This window comes from Sabethes cyaneus, chromosome 2 (assembly GCF_943734655.1).
Source record: "Sabethes cyaneus chromosome 2, idSabCyanKW18_F2, whole genome shotgun sequence".
Taxonomy (NCBI): domain Eukaryota; kingdom Metazoa; phylum Arthropoda; class Insecta; order Diptera; family Culicidae; genus Sabethes; species Sabethes cyaneus.
The window spans coordinates 6837864-6863297 of record NC_071354.1 but is presented as its reverse complement, the minus strand read 5'-3'; the positions used below and the strand labels follow the sequence as shown (position 1 = coordinate 6863297).

The following is a 25434-nucleotide window of genomic DNA, read 5'->3' as shown; positions in this document are numbered from 1 at the left end:
GGAACCGAAAAAGAAAAAGAGAGAAACAAAAACGAACTAGAGAAAAAGGAACAGTCGTAAAACGGGAGATAAAAACGAAGAAAAACGGAACAGTGAAACAGAAAATACGAAACAGAGAAAAAGGAAAATCGCAAGCAAAATGTAAAGGTATAAAAGGGGAGGATAAAATGAAAGAAAGACGAAAAATGGAAATGAACTCAGGAAAGGGGCAAAATGGGAGACTGGAAACGAAAAAACGTGGGAAAACGAACCAAAACACAAACGGACTGGACAGAAAAAGATCAAGAACGAACGAGAAAAGAAGAAAAATGAGACAAAACAAGAACAATCAAAGAATACGAAGAACACGATAAAGAAAGTGAGAGGTGCAAAAATGAAAAAAACAAAAAAAAAACTAGAACAGACGAAGAAAGACGAATATTGAATAAAACAAATAGTCGAAGTGGGACAAAAAAAAGGCAGGAAAAAGAAGAAAAACGGGCCTGAAAACGTGGGAAAACGGAAGACGAGGAAAAATGGAAAAACGGAAGACAGTAGAAGAAAAATAGAAATAAACAATCGGGTCTCAGGAAAGGGACGAAAAAAGGAACAGAGAAAAGGGAAACAATAGAGAGAAAAAGGAAAAACTAGAGAGAGAAAGAGGGAACACGAAACAAGAAAGGAAACTCGAAACGGAAAACAAGAGAAACCAAAAGGGAAAAGAATAACAGCAAGGGAAAAAAAGAAAACCGATAGAGGAAACGAGGAACACAGGAAGATGTCAAACAGGAAAAAGAAGGAACAAAAAACGGAAGGATGAGACAGGAAAAGAATAAAAGAAAACCAATCAAAAAGAGGAGCAGACGAAGACGGGAAACGAGAAGGAAAACAGATTAGTTATAAATATACATCAGTGGCGAGTGACTGTCGTTAAAACCACTCTAAAAATAAGAAAACAGAAATAAAGGAAATAGAGAAAAAGACGAAAACTGGAAAATAGAAAACAGAAGAAAAGAGTGATAGAAAACAAGGAAGAAAATAACAAGAAACATAAGAAAAATAGGATTTAATATAAGCAAAAATGAAACAGGAGACGAAGAAAAACGAACCAATAAAACAGGAAATACGGAACATAAATATAGGAAAAGTGAATGGTAGAAAACGGGAGGAAAAAGTGTGAACCAAAGCACTAACGGCTTGGACAGAAAACAAGCAAAAAGAGGATACAACAGAAGAAATAGAAATACGGGATCAGAGAATTGGAAAAAACAAGAACAAAAAAAACGAGGAACAGAATGTGACAGAAATGGTGGAAAAGCAAGACATGATAAGAAGTAGAACGAAAAAAACTGGAAAGCGAAAAAAGACGAATTTCAAAGGCAAAAGTCAAAACGGGACAGGAAATGTCAAAAAACAGGACAGGAAAAGAAGACAGGAACAAACGATTAAAAATGGCAGAAAGAAGACGAAAAATGAAAATCACCGCGAGTCCGGAAAGGGACGAGAAGCAGGAAAAGCTGGAACAAGCTGAAAAAAGAAACAGAGATAGGGGAAACAATGGACATAAAAAGGAAAACTTTAGAGAAAAAGAGGGAATACGAAACAAGAAAGAACACGGAACATGGAACTGAACACAAAAGAAACCAAAAGCGAAAAGAAAAACAGCAAGAGAGAAAAAAGAAAACCAATAGAGGAAGCGAGAAAAACGGAAAAAAGAAATGGAACAGGTTACAAAAGGAGAAAAAGAGGGAACGAAACACGCGAGAATGGGACAGAAAAGAATAAAAGAAAAACAAAAAATGGACTTCAGAAAAAGAAAAAAGTCGTAAAACAGGAGATAAAAAAGGAAAGGGATACATGGGAGCAAAAACCGACTAAAAGCGACGGAAAAGTCGAGTCGAAAAAACGGAGCATCAAAATGAGAAGAAATGGACCAGACGTAGACGAGAAAGAAAACAGATAAAAATAGAAAAACGAGCATTGAAAACGAAAGGAAAGAAAAAAAAGAGTAAAAAAAGATGGGAAACAGGAAAGAAAATAACAAAATAATAAAACAAATTAGAAACATCAGAAAAATAGGACTGAATATTAGAAAGAATAGGACAGGACATGAAAAAAACCAGGCCCGGATGGGATTCCGGCTACGCTGCTCAAGAAGTGCATTGCTGGTTTGCTTCAGCCTCTCATTCTTCTGTTTCGTCTGTCCATCTCTACTGGAAAATTCCCTGCAGCTTGGAAGCAGGCATTTTTGATAAACTGGTCAGAAAAGGTGAAAATAAATACCGGAGTAGGAAAATGGAAAAAACGATTTCTGGCTTCGTAGGAAAAATGGAAAAAAAGAAAATGAAAATATAAGAAGGAAAGAAACGAATAGAACGTAGATTAGCAGGACATGATAAGAGAAAGAATGAAATAAAAACGAAATAGACGGATAGAAAAGCGAAAAAAGTCGAATATCAAAAAATAGAAAAAGTCGAAGTGGGACAAAAAATAAGACAGGGTCTGAAAACAAGGAAAAACGGAAGACGAACAAACACGGAACGGTAGAAAGAACACGATAAATGGAAATGAACAATCGGGACTCAGGAAAGGGGCAAAAAACGGGACAGGAAAAGAAAAAAAACAGAGAAAGAGGAAACAAACTAGCAGAACTAGAGGGGGAAAACTAAAGAGAAAAAGAAGGAATACGAAAGAAGAAAGGGAAGACGGAACAGAGGTTACGTGCATTTCTGAACGCCTTTCTACTAGGTGGCCTATAGCCACTCCGTATAGTCCGAAAAATTCGATTTCGACGGGTGAAAATGGCCGGTTGAAGGCATCTAAACGCGCGGCTAGTAGATCAACTAGAAGCGATTTTCAAGTGTAAAACCGTTTTCTGTATAAATCGTATTCTTTGGAAAAATCCTAAGAAGTTCTGATCATTTGTAAACTCTAAGAAGAATGAAGTCGGTTTGCCTGCTCACGATAAATGCAACCTCTTTACAATGCACTTCAAGCAGACTTTCAATCGTTTTATTGCTCCTTTGAACAAATTGCCACACCTAATGAAGTCATCAAGCTCAACGTTTTTCATGTCGAAACTTGTCGAAACTGCCTTCAGAAAGTTAAAATATTCGTTAGTGGCCGGACTTGACGGTATTCCATCTTGCATCATGAAAAGGTGTTCTACTGTTCGCGCTAGACCTCTTCACAATTGTTCAATGCTTTAATCCTGCAGTGTGAGTTCCCTACGCTACGGAAAGAGTCAATAATGTTTCCTGTACACAAGAAGGGTGCTAAGCACAACGTTCAAAACTATCGAGGGATTACCTGGATTAAAGTACTCGAGATAATTGTGAACAACGCTTTGTTCGCTAGCTGTCAACACTACATTTTTTCAGATCAGCATGGTTTTTTCCAAAGCAGTCAGTCACCATCATACCCGTCGATTTTGTCTCATTCCACCTGCGTAACTTGAATGAAGGAGTAAAAGCAGCGTTTGATCGGGTAGATCACGGCATCCTCCTTACTAGGCTGGAGAAGTTAAGAGTTTTCGCACCGTTCTGCAAGTGGCTATCACTCATATCTAACACATCGTAGATTAAGTTTGAAGATCTGGTCCAGGTTTTCTAACTCGTTCTACAACATTTCTAGCGTACCACAGGGGAGCAACCTTGGACCACTGCACTTTTCCTTTTTTAAAATGAACTGTCAGTTCTCCTGCCACCTAGTTGTTGGTCTTTTCATGCTGACGATGTAAAAACCTTCAAGGTAATTAAAATAGACTTCGACTGCATTGAACTGCAGGATTTGAAACAAACACAATCTTTGCAGGGTAGTTATCCTGCCTTCGTTGAACATGCGCTGTCCGTCGTATCCATCCAGGTTCAGTCACCTTTTGAATACTGAGTTCATCTTCAGCCTTCATATTCCATTCTCCTGTACGCCGCCGAAGATCGTTCTCACCACTCGTCTTCGGAAGAGTCCGAGTACGGAGGTTTAGCCTGTTCGAGTGCAATTGTTTTAGAAGCCCACAGAAACCACGACTTCCGCTGATAATACGCACATCTCATAAGACTGGTTTCATTGTTCCCCGTGACCACTGAGCCAAGGTGAACAAATTTATCAACTACATCAGGCTCATCCCCGTCGATTGTTACACCACTTCTCAAGTGGCGTCGGTTCCCAAGTAACAATTTGGGTTTTATTACATTCTTATGATGGCATTTAAGACCAAAATTGGCAAGGAAAACTGGCATAAGCGTGCAGTAAAACTCATATTGTTGCTTGGGTTGGCTCTGTTGCCCCACCATGCCGTTGTTCTGGACATAATTGCCTTTAACCGAATCTTTTCTGTTTAGCGCTTTGATCTGGTGTACTGTTCAACCACGGTTACAGATGTTCTGCCGATAATATCCATGTCATCGTCAAAGTAGATGAATTGACTAGATTTGTTGAAGATCGTGCCTCTCGTGTTGATATCCGGTCGGTGTATGACACCCTGTAGCGCTATGTCGAACAGCAGACAAGAGAGACTATCACATTGACGAAGCCCTCTGGATGATTCGAATGAACTTGACAATTCATCCGAAATCCGAACACAGCACTGTGTACCATCCATCGTAGATTGAATCAGTATGATCAGCCTCTTGAGGGAGCCGTTCTCGTCCATGATTTTCCATTGCTCTTTTCGGTCGATGGTATCATATGCGGCTTTGAAACAAATTGCCTTCTTTCTGAAAACATCCTTCTGAAACATCGTTTAAAAATCGGTCACTGATCAGGTGACTCCTTGGATGTTAAAAAATTCTTTGCACGTTCCTACCCCTGGAGTGACAAAAAAAAACAATTAATAATCGGCCCTCTTTTACTACTCGTCGGTCACCATTGATTCTTCTACGATACCATTCTTTCACTCCTCGATGGCTGTCGGCATTCCCCCAAACAAACAGGACGCGAAACAGTTTGATTAGTCTAATTAAATCGCTCGATGCTGACGAATGCTGGACGAATGACGAACGTGACATTCTTTTTTTTTCTTCGAATGTCTTACACCCGCTTCCACACCCCTTATATCAGCCTCCTGCCCCGCTTTCCCCTACGCATCCGGTCCGTTTTGCAATCGGTAAAGTTTTTATTTCTCACGGCTTGCCTTGTTGCACCTCTTCTTATCGGCACCGCGTACCGCACCCGGCCGTCGTCGTCATCGTTTCTATTAATGTACGTCGCAACCGGTGGTGCGGTGGGAAACATCTTTTCAATTCCTATCCCAGTCTGCGTTTTTCCAAATGCGAACGCGAACTCGAACGAGGACGACCATAGGGAAATGGAAAGGAAGTAAAAAGCACTCATTACGGGATGATTTACCACCCAAACCTGGGCACTTGTCGCCCGGGTCCCCCCACTTGTTCACGAAGGGGAAAACCCAAGGCGAATTCAAATAAGCCGCATCAGTAAAGGCTGCTCGTAAAATCTCCAAATGTACGAAGGGTGGGCGGGGGATGGCGCCAAACGCAGAGACCGAAGGTAAACACTAGACGCTGCTGAGCTTGGATCTGCGAATATCTCACTCCGTGGAGTAAAACGAAACGTAGAGAAAAGACGATCGTTTGGAAAAGTATCAAAAAGGTAATAAAACACGTTCTAATATATTCTGCTATGCTTGCTTCGATTGCGGGCCAAGAATCATGGCAGAAGGTTTTTTCCTTACCAGGTTAAGTTTGGCTTTTTTTCGCTTATCCTTATCGGACGGTTCACTTCGATTGGGAAGTGAACCGGAAAAAGGGAATCAGCGAATCCGACGCCGCACGGTAGGACGGCTGAAAATGGTTGATTTTGCTAAATGTTTCAGACCGGATGGGATTTTTAGTTCGCCCGAAATGGAAGCATCTGTTGGGCTTCTTCTAGAACAAATTGCATTACGAACCAATTTTACAATCAATTTGTCACAAGCATCATATTAACACTCGAAAATTAGCATTGGTTACCTACCGTTTGCAGGGCACGTTCGCAAACGACATGATAAATGGTTTATTTTATGCTCACAGCCTACTGCCTCCTTCTGCCGGGTGAAAGCCGACAGAAAAAGAGAAAAGCCAGCAAGCGGGCGGGCAGGAAACCAAAAATCAGGCCAAACTCCGTTATCCTTTCCATCGACACTACGACGACGCTTGGGGCTCGAGTTGCAGCAATAAGGGTCTGTCGGTCTCAAGACTCTGTCAGACTGCCAGGATAATAACTTTAAATTGTTTATGAATAGACAATTTGTGCTGTGTATTTATCGTTGATACTGCCAATGCGGAGCGAGCAGCTGTGGGAACTGGTTTGCCCTTCGTCATCGTTGCTAGCAAATGGTACCGTGAGGAACCGAATTTCGGCCTGTCAATTGCCGTTTGCGTCGTGTTGTATTATTATAAAGTCAGTAATTGAAGCTCTACTTTAGACTCTATATTGATTGCCCGGATTGAGATGGTGAAAAATTGAATTAAAATTTATATGTCACAGGAACGAATCCTGTTGGCTCATCCCACCCGCAAAGGCTTTGAACGGATGTTCTAAATTAGATCAGATATCCGGATAAGTTGGATGTCCTTGATAATTGAAGCGAAACTTTAATCGATATGACCTACCGGGAGTTGAGCCGAGTTTCGTCAGCAATCAACCACAGCCACATTGTCGTTGACTCTTTCGGCTGGAAACTTGAACCGAAAGTTTCAATTGAACTGAACTGCTGAACAAAGCAATTAAATTTTTGTTTTGTCAAAATACAGGGCTTTCATCGCCCGGCCGATAAAGGGTTAACGCACCACGAGAGCTAGAACGAGAGATAATGTCACAGGCAGAGCATGATGAAAACAGCATACCATGCTGGCTCGGGTCAAACAATCACGGATTGTAATTTCCATCAGCCAGCGCCAGCGAGCTGGGCTTATACGGGCTTTCGGATGCAACGATACGTTTAATCGTTTATGGTAAGAGGATTTTCGAAATTAGCACAATCATCTCGGGCGACTCACCAACTGACTGAACGAAGGTTCCGAGTAATTAACGAAACATGTTGATGCATCGATTTTTAACCCTTCTTTGTTTCAAGTTACCGTAGAATAAAATCATTCCATCGGAATTCTCATCTGAATCACACACTCACATCAGAAAATTTCACAATCAAAGTAAACACCGCCCCCCGTCTGCCATAGTGAAACTAAACCCTACTTGTCAATAAGTTGAAAGGGCTACAAACAAATGTAGCGAGTATTTAAAAACGAGCGGGTTTTCCATTTTCCACGCGTCGAGCTTTTCGTTCAACACTTGAGCACTGGGAGGGAAAAACAGAGAAGAAACTTCTATAATCAACCTATTTAAACAGGCTTAGATTTATTTCGTTTACCGCAAACAAGAGCGCACCGACCGGTCCCAGAGAGTAGGCCTTGAGTTGAGTTTGTTTGACCGGAAAGGTAACACCACGGCAACGCCAAGCAATCCTTGATAGCAGAGTTTTTTTTTATTTCTGTTTTTTCTCAACACTAGTATTTTCTAAGATAAACTCGCTTTCATGTGGGTTTTCTCCCTTAAGTTTGCAACAGGTGGAGTTTTGTTTTTTGTCCAATGTGTTTGCTTGTTTGTTGTTTGGTCAACAAATGGGGACTGCGAAGTAAAAAATAAAAAACTGAATAGAAACCCCAGTTTGCTACTCGGATTTGCCGCTTGTGCTGCGGAAAAACTATGTTCCTGACTTCATTGTTTACAATAGAAAGATAGCTTCTAACATGTCTTATTGAGAGGGGAATGATAATCTTAATGCTTCATTTGTTGCTGGATGGTAGCAGGATATCTCTTCTGTAAAACAAGCTTAAGGTAAATATTTATCTTTTAGTTATTTCCTTCTACTAAATTGTTTTTCAACAACTATTCCGGGATAATGGGACATGCAAGTTCTATGAGAAGGTGAACCAATCTCGTAAACTGCCTGGTCGTGTAGAACGAAATGAACACACAGTTCTTATGATAGCGATGATATATTTGAATCAGCTTCAAGCTAAAAACTTTCTCAGTTAAATTTATATAATTTAGTGTAACTACATTACAGTGTGCCTGTTGAATTTATTCAATGGACACTAGGTTTATATTTTCCTGACGGCACACTGTGGGATGAAACCCAAATCTAGGTGGTAACTACCCAATTAATCCAAATCTAGGTGACAAAAGTAATTCGGAGTAAAGTTGTTATTTTAATTTTCGCATTTTTTGTTATATATGACATTAGGGTGACCATCATAGTAAACGAGTGCAAAATATAAACTTTTTTATAGCTTAAGTTAGCTGAATAAAATGTTCAGCAAAGTTAAAGAACATTGAATTTTAAGTAACTTTGCCAAAGAAATGAAAGTCCTATCTCTTATGGTTGATGGGCTGGAGCTATTTGAAGTTTTTTAGTTGTGGTGGATCTAAAAAAGCCGTTTTTTCTTTATATCTTCTTTCGTGTTTATTTCTCACAAATCATGCCTTTTGAGCACTTTCACACGCATGGAAAACACACATTTTGTTTGAAGGAATCAAGTTGCTATCTCCTTCGGTTCTTAGCTACTGGCATTTTTTCTAAAAAAATATGTTTTTTTTTCAAATGTCAATAACTTTCACCTGCGTGAAAGCGGACTACAACCAGATTCCGGCCCACTATTTCACTGTCAAGGATAAGTTTGATGTTCCAGAGAACTTCCGAAAACAGAAGATGTCGAAGTTTGGCAAGAAAATCTTGATTTGGAGTATGCATTTCGTTACCACAGATACCATGAATGAACCGGTGTATTTGAAAGAGCGTCTCCAAAAGCGACTTCTGCCTCTTCTGTCTCTTCTCTTCTCACTACTGTCCTATGATCTTCTGGTAGGATTTGGCTTCATGCCATAACGCGAAGGCCGTGCTGCAGTGACATAAGGCATATAATGCCGATTTCGTGCCGAAAGATCATAATCTCAAAAACACCAGTGCTGTGGTCAATCGAGATTAGTCCTGGCAACTATTATCCTGGTTGACACCCTGTAGTATTGAATTCCTTGATCGCATTTGTCAGGGTATCTGTGGGCGATCATGTATCGGTGACTTCTCCGTCCCAGGCGCTAAGCATCAGACGCGGAGGAATATCACCGATGCATCTGAGATTGAACGTGTTTATGTTAGAGAAAGCCTTCCCACGTGAGTGACCTTTCTGTCCCAGGCGCTGAGCGTCAAACGTGGAGGGATACCACTCACCCAGTTGACAGCTCAACCCTTTTACTAACTGATTCTCCAGCGAGCTTTCCCCCGTTAGTGACCCCTCTGTCCTAAACGCAATGCGACAGGCTTGGAGGGATATCGCTCACCCAGTTGGCAGTTTGTTCAAATCCGTTTCGTGATACCAGAGAGGGCTTTCCCGTGTGTTTGACCCCTCCGTTACAGACGCAAAGCGACAGAGTTGGAGCGATATCACACACTCAGTAGAATGCTGGCTCAGGTCAGTTTGGATATGATAGAGAAAGCTTTTCCGCTTGTGGGACCCCTCCGTCCTAGACGCAGAGCGACAGACGGACAGGGATATCAAACACTCTGTAGACAGCTGACTCAGGGGCGGACTTAGGGAATTTAGTTTGGGAATTTCGAGCTGACCAAAGAGGTGAATTAAATTGACGAAGCTAATTCACGCATTGTAACCGATGGTTACAGGTAGAAAAATCCTATCTCTTATGTATGAATCGTTAGAATCAGTTTTTTCTATTTTAGCGTTTTTTGTAGTTGTTATATGACTTTTTTATGTTTTACAAAGTTCTACAAATAGTAAAAATACACAAGTTTACTGAATGTAGTATACCTCTATCTTTGCTAGTTTAGCAATTGTAGAACTTTCATTATAAAAAAATACCCTAATTTTGACCCCGAATTACTCGACTATAAAAGCGAGTTATAAAAAAACGCAGAGTCATAATTGTCATTCACTCACTGCTCGATTTTCGAGCTGTTCGGTTTAGCTTTCTTTCTTTGAGTGGGCACAAGAAGCTTGCCCCACCTGTGCAGTGGTAACCTGATTTAGATACCGTCGTTTGGAAAATTATTGTGCAAGCTTCACTTTTTATCATGTTTTTACTTACTACATCATAGCTGCAAGCAGATGACGCAGTCACACTTGCACTAGCTACTGTGATTCACAGTCTGTGAATCAATTTTCGTGCCTGGATGGTTGCAGTCGCAGTTCAGGAATAAGGGAATAAACAGGATAGAAGACGTTCGAACGGCATATAACAGGATTAAATAGTATCTAAATGCTTGACTTGCTTGTTGATCATTGGGAGTAAGGCACGCTTAATGAAGAGTCTTGGGGTCATCCCCGGTCGGTGTAGTGGTTAGCATTCACGCTGACGACCCAGGTTCAGATTCCAACCCCGCAGGAGTCACGAATGTCCCAACCTGTTAAAGTGATAATAATCATATTAAAAAAATGAAAAGTCATAAGCGTTTCCTTGCTACTGAAAATTTATTGCAGATTCTTTTGGAGCGTTATATGAATGGAGTTTTTTCTCTATGATTTATCAGTTTGCTAAACACGAATAACACAAGCATCCTACGGGTTGGCTACGGTAAATCAATTTTCGTGCCTTGATAGTTGCAGCCGCAGGTTCGGAACAAGGGAAAGGACAAGTCGAACTTGTTCACATCGTTTTTTATATACAGAGTATTAGATAGTGCAGATTTTTCAGAGGGTGATAGACCACATTTGACGAAAAAATTCCTTCTACGCATATGCTCAAATCTCAATCATTACAGAGTTATTAAACATTTTTAGTTTTCGGTTCTGTTTACATTAAATTAGCTCTGATACAAAAACTATGCTGGCCAGCTCAATTCTGTTTCTTTCATTCAAAAGTTGAGAAAATTTTGTACTGAAAATTGGTCTCCTACTTAAAATTGGGACCTCCTACTTAATGAAATTTAGTAAATTTTTAGAAGCAAAAAGTATGAATTCGTGCAGTTTTCAAATACTAATTTAACACACAACACGATACGTTTCAAATCAAATTGCAACGAAACTAAAAGAGGTAGGCGCTCATCGTCAAAGAACGAACTGCAAAACGGCACCAGAGCTTCAAATTGGAAGACAAAAGTAATCAATTTTGCAACTAAGCTACCTAACACCCTGTAGGTATAACATAAAACTTATTATCTAACGGTTTTCACAATTTTAGTATACTAATATTGCAATGTAAAGTAATAATAAATAGAAGAAAATGTGATTTTTGAAAATTGTCGTAAAGGATTGGGTCAAAGTGTCAAAGAATTATTAATAATAAGAAAATCGAGACTTTCTGTTTGCATAGAAAACTCAAAGGGAAGTATATTTTATAGCATATCACTTATATTAAGAGTTCATAACTCTTAAACCATGCATCACAGAACAATTTTTTTCATAGGACCTGAATAAATAAATCTGTTTAAAGGATCCTTAATAAATAGAAAAAAAAAAATCAGGGAAGCATAATTTTTTTTTCGCAGCAATCTAGAAGAAATCAGTTGGGACAAGTTTTTCACAAAAGGGGTCAGTCCCGGTGTAGTGGTTAGCATTCACGCCTCTCACGCCGAGGACCCGGGTTCAAATCCCAACCCCGCAGAAGTCACGAATGACCCAAGCTGTTAAAGTGACTATAATCTAACTTAAAAAAAAGTTTTTACGACGGTGGAAAACTTGGCAATTTCCCAAGCAGCATTTGTTGCATGAGGGGCTACGCAACTATAATTGAAACATTCAAATATGGTAGAAATTAGTATCCGTTACTTTTATTGAACTGTTAGGTGACTGAAAAAGCGCAAGAGGTGGAGCCTATGTGCAACCAATTGTTACACAGATGCTTTATGGAACATGAATGTGCGTTATCTTAAGACAAGCAGCTATTCGCGTTTATGATACTAAAAGAGATTTTAAGTCTGCTTGCACTCACACGAAGTCCTATGCCGTGTTGTCAAAACTTGTGGGAAAACAAAAACAAAAATAATTCCTTCTCTTTGTTTATCGCACAAAAACCAAACAATTATGAGCAACTTCGTAATCGCGAATTGTGTTTAGCGGGAAACAAATTTGCTCTCTGACCTCCAAGACAAAAAGTATTTACATTGTTATCCGTAATGCGAAACAAAACTTTAGTTTTTGGGCCTATTACATTATACTAATCTTCATGCCATTCAAAATTTATCGAGTAAAATATAATTTTGCTTCGTATTATTTCAAATTGTGATGTGAAATTTGTTTATCTATTAATTTTCAAATTTAAAGAATTAAACCAGCCAAATTAAGATTTCGTCTACGATGGAAAAATGCGTTGTAAAATCAAACTATGCGAACTAATGCGATTTTCATGAATTTTCATGTAATCATTGCTAAAATAAAAATGTTTCTTCGTTGAGTAACATTTTTTTATATAAAATATGGCGGAATGTGATGTTACATTTATTGTATTTGTTTGGTTACATTTAATTTAAAAATATGCCTGAATCGACATGATGCAACATCATGTTGCAAGTTGCTCATTTGGTATGAATTTCAATACTGTGACCGGCGAAGTTCTTTGCAATTTAAATAAGATTTTATAGCAACATGGAAGATGTTGCAAGTGCTGCTTGGGTTATATTTTCAGTGACAGAACAATTTAACGATAGCATTATATCTATATATATAAAAGTGAGCGTGAGTATGTTTGTATTTTTGTATGTTCCACCATAACTCCAGAACGCCTTGACCGATCTCCACCAAACTTGGCACACATGTTCCTTGTTATAAGAGAATCAGCACTGGTGGGACAACAAGAGGGGGAAGGTTCCATAATAGGTGGGGAGGGTCCCTAGTAGGGGGAGGCCATAACTCCGAAACGGCATGACCGTTCTTCATCAAACTTGGCACATATGTTTCTTGACATAAGAGAATCAGAACTGAAGGGGTTGACAACAGGGGGACGGAAATGTTTGGACGGTTCTCCCATAAGTGACGCTAGGACAAAAGGAGGTGCTGATAACCGGAGGTTGCTGACGAGAAGGGGGAGTAACCCCCATATGACTGAAACAATTTATTCGTACAATAGAAAAAATCAGAATACGAAACACTAAACTGCAATGCACGCAGCTGTAGATTTGTCAAGTGTAATTATGCACCGAATCAAAGTGACCTGTATAAAAAGTGTTCGATCATTAGTGCTAATTGACAATTGTTGTTGGGCGACTCTGTTTGAGTCACAGGGGCAATCATTCAAACAGCTTGGAGTTGATCTGAGAACACCATGTTTTTCCCATGGTAAACTTTATGTGGCATGCTCCAGAGTGGGCTCAGCCAATAGTTTGTGCATACTTGTTCCTGGTGGTGACACTAAAACATTGTTTACAAACAAGTTTTGTCTTGAAGTGAGATGAAAGGAATGACAGGTTTGTTGTATCCATAGAGGAAACACTGTTGCACCTTCTATTTTTTTATTAGGATAGCATTTCCTATGGGTGGGGTGGCCATTGTTAAAAGCGGAGGTGTAAATAGGAAAAATGGCTTTGTTTTTCTTTCTTTATAGGGCTTTATAGGGATTGCCGTAAAGAAAAAAGGTGTGCAGGTGGCCGGGTAGACAAAAGAGTGGGTGCCGACAAATAGGGAGGAACGTCCGAAAGAGGAACAAGCGTTGTATTTTTGCATTATAAGCATTTCGGTTACAATAACCGATGTACAAGTGGCTGTGAGACAAAGGCTCCCCGAGTAAGATCGGGCACTCAGCTGGTTTATTCATAAGATTCGGAGAGAGAAAATGTGAGATAAAATAGTTGTATAAAAAATCGGCATTTATGCAATTAAAGCAATTTTTTCTAAACTTCTTTGAGATTTTCAATGCACTCCGTGAATAAACACTTTGGCAAACTCTTTATTTGTTTGCTTTTTGTTTTTTTCTCATTCCTTTCCTATCTTTGCCCTGTATTGTTCATACTCGAATCATGGTAGGCATTGAATTTGCGCCGGTCAGTATGTGTAATAAACCAGGAAGCTGGCAGGCAGCCATAAACTTAAAAAACAAATCAAAACGGACCTGTCATTCAGGCCTGTTGGGCGATGAAAATTTTGCAGTTAAATTGAACCCGAATGATACTACGTAAGCTTTTCATATCCTGTTTTATTTACAACAGGTGTCTACGGTTGCAGTTACGTTTGATGCCACGAAATAATAATAGTCCTTGTCTCGCACGGGAAGCTTGTTTGCCGGTAGTAACTCCACTTCCATCCGGCGGTGCATAAAAATACATTACGACAAACGGGAACGACGGCGGCGGGAAAATCGATCCCAAACGGCTCCCGCGAGTGCACTTGATGTATTTTGTCCTCATTTGCACCGCCGCCAAGCCGTTAGATGACAAAGTAGGTAGTTTGAAGAAGTGAATGCTAAGGGGAAATAATGGGTGAAGGCCAAACAGCAGATAATCGTTTCGCAATTTCGACGGATATTGCGTCGGTTTTCCTATATTTGAAGTACCTACATACCGGTGCAAGCAGCCAGAGCAACTCTAGTTCGTCCTGCGGGTGGAAATATTCACAAGCCCAAAATAACTCTTCCGAATGGTTCGGTTTTTACGCATTCAGTTCTGGTTACCTAATTAATTGCTTCAAACAGTAAATTATTGTCGTCCACTTTGTGCCGATTGTGCAAACGAGTGCCACTTGTGTGCTCGCGCGGCTGGAAGAGCCAGCCAACACGCTGCGATCCAATATCCTTCCCATACTCATGTACGTATTATCCTCCACTACTCCACAGGTGTCGGCTACGCAATCTGCCTGATCGACATTTATATGGGCATGTACTACAACACGATTATCGGCTGGGCGGTTTATTATCTGTTCGCCTCATTTAACACCGAGCTGCCGTGGACGAAATGCGGTAATTTATGGAACACCGACGCGTGCACCCCGGTAACGGCACTGGCCTCGGCCGCCAATGAAAGCCTGCTGGCAGCGGCCGGTGTCGGGTTGAACGGAACTGCCGCCGGTTTTATCAACGGAACCGTCGGTCTGCTAGGAAATCTAACGACGACCGTGGCCGGCGCCCTGGTCGGGGCCGAGGTGGATCTCGTTCGAACCAGTCCAGCGCGGGAGTTTTTCGAGTAAGTTTCCTCTCTCTCTCTGGCTTCTCCAGATGAGGTGGGTATTTTTTATGGGTCGTTTGCTGTTGAAAATTGGAGTTTTTACCACCTTCACGACCGAATGGATGTCATCGATTTTTTTATGGCCGGCAGTCGCCGCCGGGTGCAATCTGTCGTAAATTGCACTTTAAGGCATATTAAAACCAACTCTTACACACACGAGTGGCTGTTAAAAATGGAACACCTTTCCGGTGCGGTGTTGTGGATACATTCGGTTCAGCTGGTTTTATTTTCGTATTTTTTTTTTCTTTTTCAGACGCCAAGTTCTGGAGCAGTACAAATCGGACGGATTGGACTACATGGGACCGGTGAAACCGTCGCTGGCGTTGTGTGTTTTTGGAGTGTTTGTTTTGGTCTATTTCTCCCTCTGGAAGGGGGTCAAGAGTGCCGGAAAGGCGGTTTGGGTGACGGCCCTCGCTCCGTACGTGGTGCTGTTGATTCTTCTAGCCCGCGGGGTAACACTTCCAGGAGCGGCTGAAGGAATCCGGTACTACCTGACACCGGAGTGGCACAAGCTGAAAAATTCGAAGGTAAATTTTGGGGAATTTATGAATAGAACGTTTTCCATTACAGATTTAACACGATAAGATAATGTTTTTCTTCCTTAATGGTATTTGAACGTAGTAGAACTCGAAAGTTGTCTGCAAAATAAAGCGTGTTATTTAAAAAATTGTCGTAAAAGGGATCGAGTGATCGTTTTAAATCGCAAAAATAAACTGCATAAAAAGGCTGGAGTGTATACCCAACAGTTCTTTTATCAAATATTCGGTAACCTCTCTAACAGAAAAGTAAAGCAATAAATAATTTGCTTTCTTCAAAATTCGTTAACTGATTTAGACTACTTAACCTTCTAACGAGTAAGGATATCTGTAGATCACCTTGATTTTAAAACCTCAGAGGCTCACGTAAAAATGAATAGACAACAAATTGTCAAAACATATTTCTTGATATTTTCACATCAATATTACATTATTCTGACCATGCGTTGGAGAATTATCATCTTTCAAAATACGGTCAATTACGAAAATCAAAATTTCGCGCATTTTGGTCATTGTTACTTTTGAAGAAAAAGGACGTCTAGAACAAAATGATCGACGTCAAAATTTTTGTGTTAGAAAATTGCAGGTTTTATTTTAATTTTGCAATAAATCTCATTAAAAGAACTCGGTAGAGGATTGGCTATAAAAATAGGGAAATATTTTTAGACTATTTCTTTCTTGGTGCTTGTCCAGATAATTATTTTGGCATGAAAATCAAAAGTTCAGTGTGTACTTTTATGAAAGAATAGTCATGGACTTAATCGCACCGTTTTTAGATTAGCTCATTAGAAAATAGGTAAAATATCTTCAACAGAATGTTCTTTCGAGTTTTATAAAAATTGAGTGTTTCTTCAATGTAAGGCTGTGAACCATTTCGTGAAATTTTTAACTTTTTAGTTAAAATATTACAGTTCGATGGTTATTTCTCCTCGAGTGGTTAAAATCAGTTCAGAATGCGAACCATTTCATATTTGACAGATTGATAGTTGTTTTACTCAATGAGAGCATATATAAGGTGAGGATGAAGATATGTTTCTATAACAGCGAATTTATTTATTCATTCCAGGTTGGAATTGGATGAATTTTTGGTGTTCATTTGCTCCTATTTGATAGATAAAATTGATCTCATTTCATTTCAGCTGGAATAAACAAATTTGTTGTATGTTAAACATCCATACATTGGCGAAAAAAAAAATCAAAGAAAAATCAGCGAAACACATCGAAGCTCTTTCCTCACCTGTGACCTATCTCATTGGCTCTCAGAAGCGAACCATCGAACTGTCAAAACTAACCATGCTCTCGAGCAGGGTTATTTTCGAAAAACCATCGAACTGTCAAATTTTAACCAAAAAGTTAAAAATTTCGCGAAATGGTTCACAGCCTAAATATCAATTTTTGAAATTAGTTTATACGTGGCTAGAAGAATATTGAAATGCACTGTTCAATAGGGGTTGTTCCAAATCCAATTGAGTAATATGAAAAGATAGAAACAGATGAGATGTCAAATATGTTGTGGAATGTTTCTAGCACATTTTTTACCCTTCTGGCACTACAAGTTTTCAAAATTATTTTTCTATCGAGGAGTATTTGATTGCTATCATATTTAAATATTTTCCAATTGAGAAAGGCATTTATGATACGCCTGACCTCTATCGAAGTCTATGGACAGACAGAATCAACTAAGGTTACGATACTTTTGATAGATGTAATTCATACAAACGCAATTTATTGTGTCTTCGACATGAAATGTGATGAATTAAAAATTGTTTTCTAAAAATTTGCATTTTTTCAGCTGCTGGAACGAATTGCCACCTCGCTATTTTGAACACTGATTACGACTTTTTCAAAAGTCAAGCACCCAATTTTAATATACCATATAGTAGTAGACATGTGAGCGCTTGCTTATTTTGAGGTCTTGGCTACAAGCTTATTTATAACAGTGATAAATTGATAAATGATATATTCAGGACTGCTTAAGAAAGCACCTTGGTGATTAAAATACGTTCGGGGTAATGGAAATTAATTCCAGCGCAATAATTTTTAATGTAGAAAATCTGAAATTTAGATTAATAATAGCGACTTTCAGTGATAACAGCTGAAGAATTAAAGTTAACAAGAATAAAATGCTGATAACCCCTACTTAATCAACCTGTCGCTTATAGTAAGGTAAAACAATCAGTGATACGACTAGACTGCTTAAAACAGGTTCCTTACACTTAATGTAACGAAATAATTCTAACTGGAAGCAGCTCTTCGATGAACACCGTAGTTGCAGAAGGAGGCGGAACAAAAGTTATCCTAGGGATGGTTATGGAAGACAGTGATGAACCGAATCTCCAAGAAGTAAAACGAGAAAACGGGTTTCTGAAGACCAACATCGTCGCTAGTAAGAACCACCTACCAGCAGAGCTTTACAAACATGATCGAGAAACGCTGGTAGCGACTCTACACTGATTAGTTTTTCCAAGATTCAAGGGGAAGCTACCGGAGGAACATCTACAAAAAGGGTGATTGGGTCCTCTGGTGCAACCATCGTGGCAAAATGCTGGTACATACTGCCTACAAGGTACTCTCCCAGATTCTGTTACACCAGGTGTCACCGACACCACAGCTAATCGTAGGGAATTATCTGGGCTTCATGGGGACTCGCACTACAGCCGACCAAATTTTCATCATCCGACAAATTTTGCAGAAATACTGGTAGTACAACGTGCCGATGCCTACTAATACAGTTGTTATAAAGTTATTCTGGCTACTGCTTATATGACAAATTTCGATTAAAAATAAATCGTTGTGAATAGAAGCGCCAAAATTGTGTGGCTTGGGACACACCACATCTTCATTGACTTCAAAGCAGCATATGCTATAGTCGATCGAGACCAGCTATGGCAGCTTATTCACGAACACTTTGTTTGGACAAACTTACGCGACTGATCAGAGCTTCATTGGATCGAGTTATGTGTTTCGTGCACATTTCGGAAATACTCTCGAGTCCCGTCGAGACACGCAAGGATTGCCACAAGATGACGGCTTATCCTGCATACTTTTCAACATCGCTCTTTAGGAGGTAACCGGACGACCAGGCATCAAAACGAGATGTACGATTTAGCTAACTCCTGAAAACCATTGTTTAACGACAGGCTTTGCAGCCGGTTACTAGAGTACAGGACAGCTACGAGGCTAGTGTAACGATCCTACTGATTTGAGCAGCACTTCACAGTGCAGATTTGAACATACGACAACTGGTTTGTTAGACCAGTTTGAATCAGGAAGCTAACTGGGCAGTAAGCTAGCACTCCTAGGCCTCGCAGATGCCTTTAATATCATTGCCAGGATCTTTAAGATGACGAAGATAGTTTACGCTAGACTGCAAGCGAAGTTTAGGAGGGTTGGGTTAATAGATAAAAGGAAGAGGTTAAAAGGAGACAAACACACAACTTCTATGGACGGTAACCGTTGATGGCGACGAACTAGACGTGGTAGATGAATTGGGATCAACAACCAACACTAGAAAGGAGATCCAGTGACGCATTCAAGTGGAAAATCGGGCCCTTCGCAAAGCCAGCTCTCATCAGACGAGTGATTCTTTATGGACTTGAAGTTGTAACGCTGCTCTCGAAGCAAATACGCGCCCTTGCCGTGTTCAAGCGGAAGCCGCTGCGGACGATATTTGGTGGAGTACAAACGGAGGGTAGTGGAGACATATGAATCACGAGCTACAAGTACTGCTTGGAGAGACTTTCATCGAGCATCTGACAAAAGTCGGCAGGCTACCGTGGGCCGGACACGTCGTAAGGATGCCTCACCCAGCCGGCACCAGGAACAGAGGGGACCAACGTGCACGATGGCTCGACCAGGTTGAAAGCGATTTACCAATTCTCAGACGCCTGGCGGCTAGTGGGCCAATATCGAACCTAAGATTTAGTTCAAGCGAGAAATACTGAGAGGCAGTCTGAGAGAGAGTCAGAGAGAGACATTGAGTGAGAGAAAAAGAGAGAAAAGAGAAGGAAAGCAAAGGCTGAGAAAGAGGAACGAGAGAGAGAGAGAGAGAGAGAGAGAGAGAGAGAGAGAGAGAGAGAGAGAGAGAGAGAAGGAGAGAAGGAAAGCATAAGCATCCTTTTCGGACTCTCGCTCTTATTTACTCATGTGTATTATTATAACTTTACCAACAGGCAACAATGCCCTAATGGCTCTTAATGCCTAATAGAGCAAACATCGAAACATTGAGACAAATTTAGAACGTAACACTTGCTTAGACAGATGAAAGTCAAACGCTGTTGAAACACGTTTGATTGCACGTTGCAGACCAGTGATGGCGCCATTAGCACTGTAGTTGCTGCGACGAAAAGGCAGGTTAAGCAGAGGAATCCTTCGCAACACTCTTAATGGTGCATTCAGATTGATCTGGCGAAGAATGTCGGGGCAACCGATGTTGGAAGTCAGGATATCGGAAACTACCATGGCGCGCGCTGTTTCTCGGCGCAATTCGAGGGTGTCTAATCGGATGAGCTGGCAGCGATCCTCGTATCGTGTATTCCTCGTGGGCTGTCTCCAAGGCAGCATTCGAAGCGCGTAGCGTACGAATCGGCGCTGGATGCTTTTGATGCGTTGAATGGCATTGTTGTAGTGCGGAATCCATACAGCAGAGCAATATTCTAATGAAGACCGAACAAGCGACCCGTAAAGCGTTACTAAGCACTCGATACTGCGGAAGTCACGACTCATTCGCATAATTAAGCCTAACTGCCTAGAGGCTTTGGCAACAATGAGCGATATATGCTGTTTGAAGGTTAATTTAACATCCAATATCACACCGAGATCTTTTACATGGTCGACTCGTTGAACTGGATTTCCGTTGATATTATAGTCGAAACGTAACGGCTGATTTTTCCTCGTAAACGTAATCATAGAGCACTTAACTGGGTTGAGCAGCATACGACTCACTTCGCACCAGTTAGCAAACATATCAAGTTGTTCTTGAAGAAATAGCGCATCGGTAGTGCTATGGATCCTATTGAAAAGCTTCAAATCATCCGCAAAGGCGAGTCTTGGACATTTTATTGAGCGGATTATGTCGTTGGAATAGTATACAACAAATTTAGTGCGTATTTAAAGCTTGCTTCAGATAGTATTGGAACAAAAACAATTGCGTGTATTTCAGTTATTTATTATCCAGCTTTCCACGAGCGATAATGGCGGATATTGAGCACAAGCTTTTGGCATTCATTGCAGGAGCCTCGAGTTCGCCCTGACGGAGTTACTATGGAAACATTCATGATTGTTTGTTGTTCGAGTGTAAAAATGTAAACATTGTTTAATTTTGCAGATCAGCTAAAGAGTAACATAATTGAATGGATAAGAAGTTTTATGGATTGTGGCTTCGCAGTTTCCGGGCATTTCAGGGAGAATGGCCAAATACACAACGGAAAGTTTCTTATCAAGTCGAGACGCTGTTCGAGAGCAAACTTGTCAACGGCTCGACCAATATGAAGTTAATGTTTGCTTCTGACTGCACTCGAATGTTTAATTCGCACGATTGTAAAAAGTATCCTGAGCAGGTTCTTTCAGGAAATTAAGGCCGCAAACCACTACAAAAGTTATATTCCTCTTCAGCTGATCTGCAAAATTAAACAATGTTTACATTTTTTCACTCAAACAACAAACAATCATCGATGTTTCCATAGCAACTCCGTCAGGGCGAACTCGACGCTCCTGCAATGAATGTCAAAAGATTGAATTCAAGATCTTTTTTTACACAAATGTAACATTTCTTCATACTTGTAAGAAAAAATACGGATAAAATTTTTCGTCACGGTTTCGAAGGAATTCTCGAACTTTTCCTGTAATATGGTTCATTAGGCGGCGCACACTTTCTTCGTCCATCGTTTTGGCTAACTTATTCCACCAGGTCTTCATCTGATTACTGGCTTTGACAACTTTTCCCTTTGCCTGAGTTTCCTCTTCATGATTGCCCAGTATTTCTCAATAGAGCGGAACTGGGGGCAGTTCGGTGGTTTAAGGTCTTTCGGAACAAACTGGACCCCTTTCTCTGCATACCATTCTTGAACGACTTAACTGTAATGGCAACTTGCCAAATCTGGCCAAAACATCACGGGATGGTGGTGGGATCGTATGAACGGCAAAATTCCTTTTTGGAGACACGCCTTTTGGTACAGTTTCGGCGTCATTGTCTTATTTGTAACGAAAACTGCAGATGGCCTGCCAGATAATAAATTTTCGTGCAAATTTATAGTAGTAGTAGTAGTAGTAGTAGTAGTAGTAGTAGTAGTAGTAGTAGTAGTAGTAGTAGTAGTAGTAGTAGTAGTAGTAGTAGTAGTAGTAGTAGTAGTAGTAGTAGTAGTAGTAGTAGTAGTAGTAGTAGTAGTAGTAGTAGTAGTAGTAGTAGTAGTAGTAGTAGTAGTAGTAGTAGTAGTAGTAGTAGTAGTAGTAGTAGTAGTAGTAGTAGTAGTAGTAGTAGTAGTAGTAGTAGTAGTAGTAGTAGTAGTAGTAGTAGTAGTAGTAGTAGTAGTAGTAGTAGTAGTAGTAGTAGTAGTAGTAGTAGTAGTAGTAGTAGTAGTAGTAGTAGTAGTAGTAGTAGTAGTAGTAGTAGTAGTAGTAGTAGTAGTAGTAGTAGTAGTAGTAGTAGTAGTAGTAGTAGTAGTAGTAGTAGTAGTAGTAGTAGTAGTAGTAGTAGTAGTAGTAGTAGTAGTAGTAGTAGTAGTAGTAGTAGTAGTAGTAGTAGTAGTAGTAGTAGTAGTAGTAGTAGTAGTAGTAGTAGTAGTAGTAGTAGTAGTAGTAGTAGTAGTAGTAGTAGTAGTAGTAGTAGTAGTAGTAGTAGTAGTAGTAGTAGTAGTAGTAGTAGTAGTAGTAGTAGTAGTAGTAGTAGTAGTAGTAGTAGTAGTAGTAGTAGTAGTAGTAGTAGTAGTAGTAGTAGTAGTAGTAGTAGTAGTAGTAGTAGTAGTAGTAGTAGTAGTAGTAGTAGTAGTAGTAGTAGTAGTAGTAGTAGTAGTAGTAGTAGTAGTAGTAGTAGTAGTAGTAGTAGTAGTAGTAGTAGTAGTAGTAGGGGAAAGCCAGGACTTGCCAATGTATGTGGGTAGAATTACAGTAGATCCAACTTTGATTATCAAATGAATTTCACACTAATGCTGTTACAGAAGGGCCAAAAGGGATTGGGCGGACCCACAAGCAGAGGCACTTGTGCGCATTCTGGGGTTATAAGAGTCACCTTCCAGCATTAGGATCCTTCCATGTAATAATCAATTTCGCTATACCAACTTCAACCCACGTGATGATTTGTTTGTTTTGAATTGAGAAGTGCCATATTTGCTTCAGACCTCATGGATTCAGGTTGGCAATCCACTCCATCATCCAGCCTTCCACATTTATGATATCAATAATAATACTGTTAATAATATGATATTAAGATGAAATGCGGTATATATGATAAAAATAGAACAATCTCACCAGCAGTCCTTCCTATGGAATAGAGTAGCATCCTTTGAGGTTCCATAAGTGCCTCTAATAGTTAATTTAATTTTTCATTCTGGTATCCATGTGCAGTATTAAGACTCGTTTTGGCCAAAGTTTTTACTATATAGTTATGGACATTCCCGCACCGTGTACCAGACGGTCGACTATCCGAATCTACAACGTCAGCAACACGTGGGCTCTTCGCAAGTTTCATCATAGTAACTTCGTCAGCAAAGCAGCCAACACAACATTCCAGACCAAAACGGAGACATGCTGCCAGCGCAACGGATACGGTTTCCCTGATGCAGCAAGACTTCGGCACCGGGCACTCACCAGCAGCGGTGGAGCGGATGCAGAATCCCTGACGCAGCAGGTGTGTGGCCAGTGATAGTCAGGTAGTTAGGTTCGTTTAGTCAGGAGCTCAGTTCAGTCTAAGTTATCGTTTTGTTGAGTGAAGAAGTGAATGTAATTAGTAATAAGTTGTGAAGTAATAAATATTTTTTTTATTGATAATCACATGGAGTGATCCATATTTGGCGCAGTCGTACGGCTTACCCTACGACTTAGTGAAAACTCGGACTAGCAAGCCAAATTAATCTATTAGTGAAAAGGCCCAACCCGTGGCATAGAAAATAGTGCACAATCAAAAACTGTTTCGGACAAAGTGCTAGTGTCAAACCATTGACTACGAGAACCCGGCTACAGTGTTCATCGAGAAGACGACGGCCATCCCTCAACCCGCAGGCGATTTGTGGTGCTCGGACCGGAAACAACTAAGTTGGTGGATTTTCATCCTTCAAGGGTAAAGAACCGTGAGTAACTTATTTCCTCTCCCTTTTTATGAAAAGATTTAACCCCGTTCCTAGAGTTAACGCATTAAAATATACTAGAAAAATGGAGCCAAACTTCCAACACCTGTTTGACTCGATTCAAAATATGGAGCAGCGAATCGGCGCTCTCCAGTTGGAAAATGAAAATCTCCGACAACAACAAAATCAGCAACAGCAACAGTTGCAACGACAGCAGCAGGCCCCCGTTGTGGAGGACCGGCGAATTGATTTCTATAGGATTCCTGATCCTATTAGAACGATTCCCTCTTTTGATGGGAATAAGAAACAATTAAGTTCATGGCTGACATCAGCTAGAAGAACTTTAAATTATTCAGGCCACTCGTAACAGCCGAATTACTCGCTGTTTACGAACAGGCTATAATAAACAAGATCGACGGCAAAGCCCGTGATACGATCTGTGTTAATGGAAATCCTTCGACGTTCGAAGAGGTGGCAACAGTCCTAGAAAGTGTTTATGGTGATCGTAACAATATTGCTACATACCAGACACAACTATGGTCAACAAAAATGCAAGATTCCTTGCACACGTACTACAAACGTACGAAAGAGATCATGATAAACATGAAATCTCTAGCCAAACGAAACGATACTTACAACCAACACTGGGTTGCAATAAATCATTTCTTAGAACAAGAAGTTCTAGCAGCTTTTATCAATGGACTGAGTAAACCATATTTTGGGTATGCCCAAACTGCTCAGCCAAGCGATTTAGAAACGGCATACGCATTCTTATGTCGCTTCCAAAACGCAGAAAAAACGAAATCTCAAACACAACCTGCACACGAGCAACCTCACCATAGCAAAGTTTACAAGCCATTTAACCAAGAAAAGAACTACAAACCATTCAATCAAGAGAAAAATTATTCCAATCCAAAACCTGGACCATCATCGGACAGAAACAGAATTACGCCCATGGATATCGACCCATCCCTTAGATCTAATCAACGAAATAGGCTTTTTAACCATACTGCCGAGAAGGATGAAGAAATTGAAACAGATAGTGAAGCTTCAGAAGCGGAAGAAGAGTCAAATTCTCAGATAGGCTCTTACAAGGACATTATGAAATAAATGCTACTAACGGCCTACCATTTATCACATTTAACATTTTTGGCAAACAGGCAAAAATCCTTATAGACAGTGGTGCAAATAAAAATTTCATATCTCCACATTTGGTTCCAAAAAACGTACGGATTCCATGCAAAACAATTAAAATTTCAAATAGCTCAGGTAGTCACAAAAGCAGTGAAAAGGTAGCCATTAAATTGTTTGCTACTGGCGAAAAAGCTAATTTTTACCTTCTCAGATTCCATTCATTTTTTGATGGTATTTTGGGATATGAAACTCTTTCAGAACTTGAAGCAATTTTGGATATTGCAAACCACAGACTCGTTTTACCAAAACAAACGGTCAAGCTGAACATACGAAATCTTGGATCACC

At 40.2% G+C, this 25434-nt stretch overlaps 1 protein-coding gene across 1 annotated transcript in view; it reads left to right on the top strand.

The window, feature by feature from the left end:
• The window catches only part of LOC128738264 (sodium-dependent serotonin transporter), a 46025-nt gene that overhangs the window by 2805 nt on the left and 17786 nt on the right, over nt 1-25434 (top strand). Inside the window, exons 2-3 of the mRNA XM_053833269.1 lie at nt 14752-15097; nt 15393-15666. Of these exons, the coding sequence (XP_053689244.1) occupies nt 14752-15097; nt 15393-15666 (620 nt within the window). The remainder of the gene's footprint in view (nt 1-14751; nt 15098-15392; nt 15667-25434) is intronic.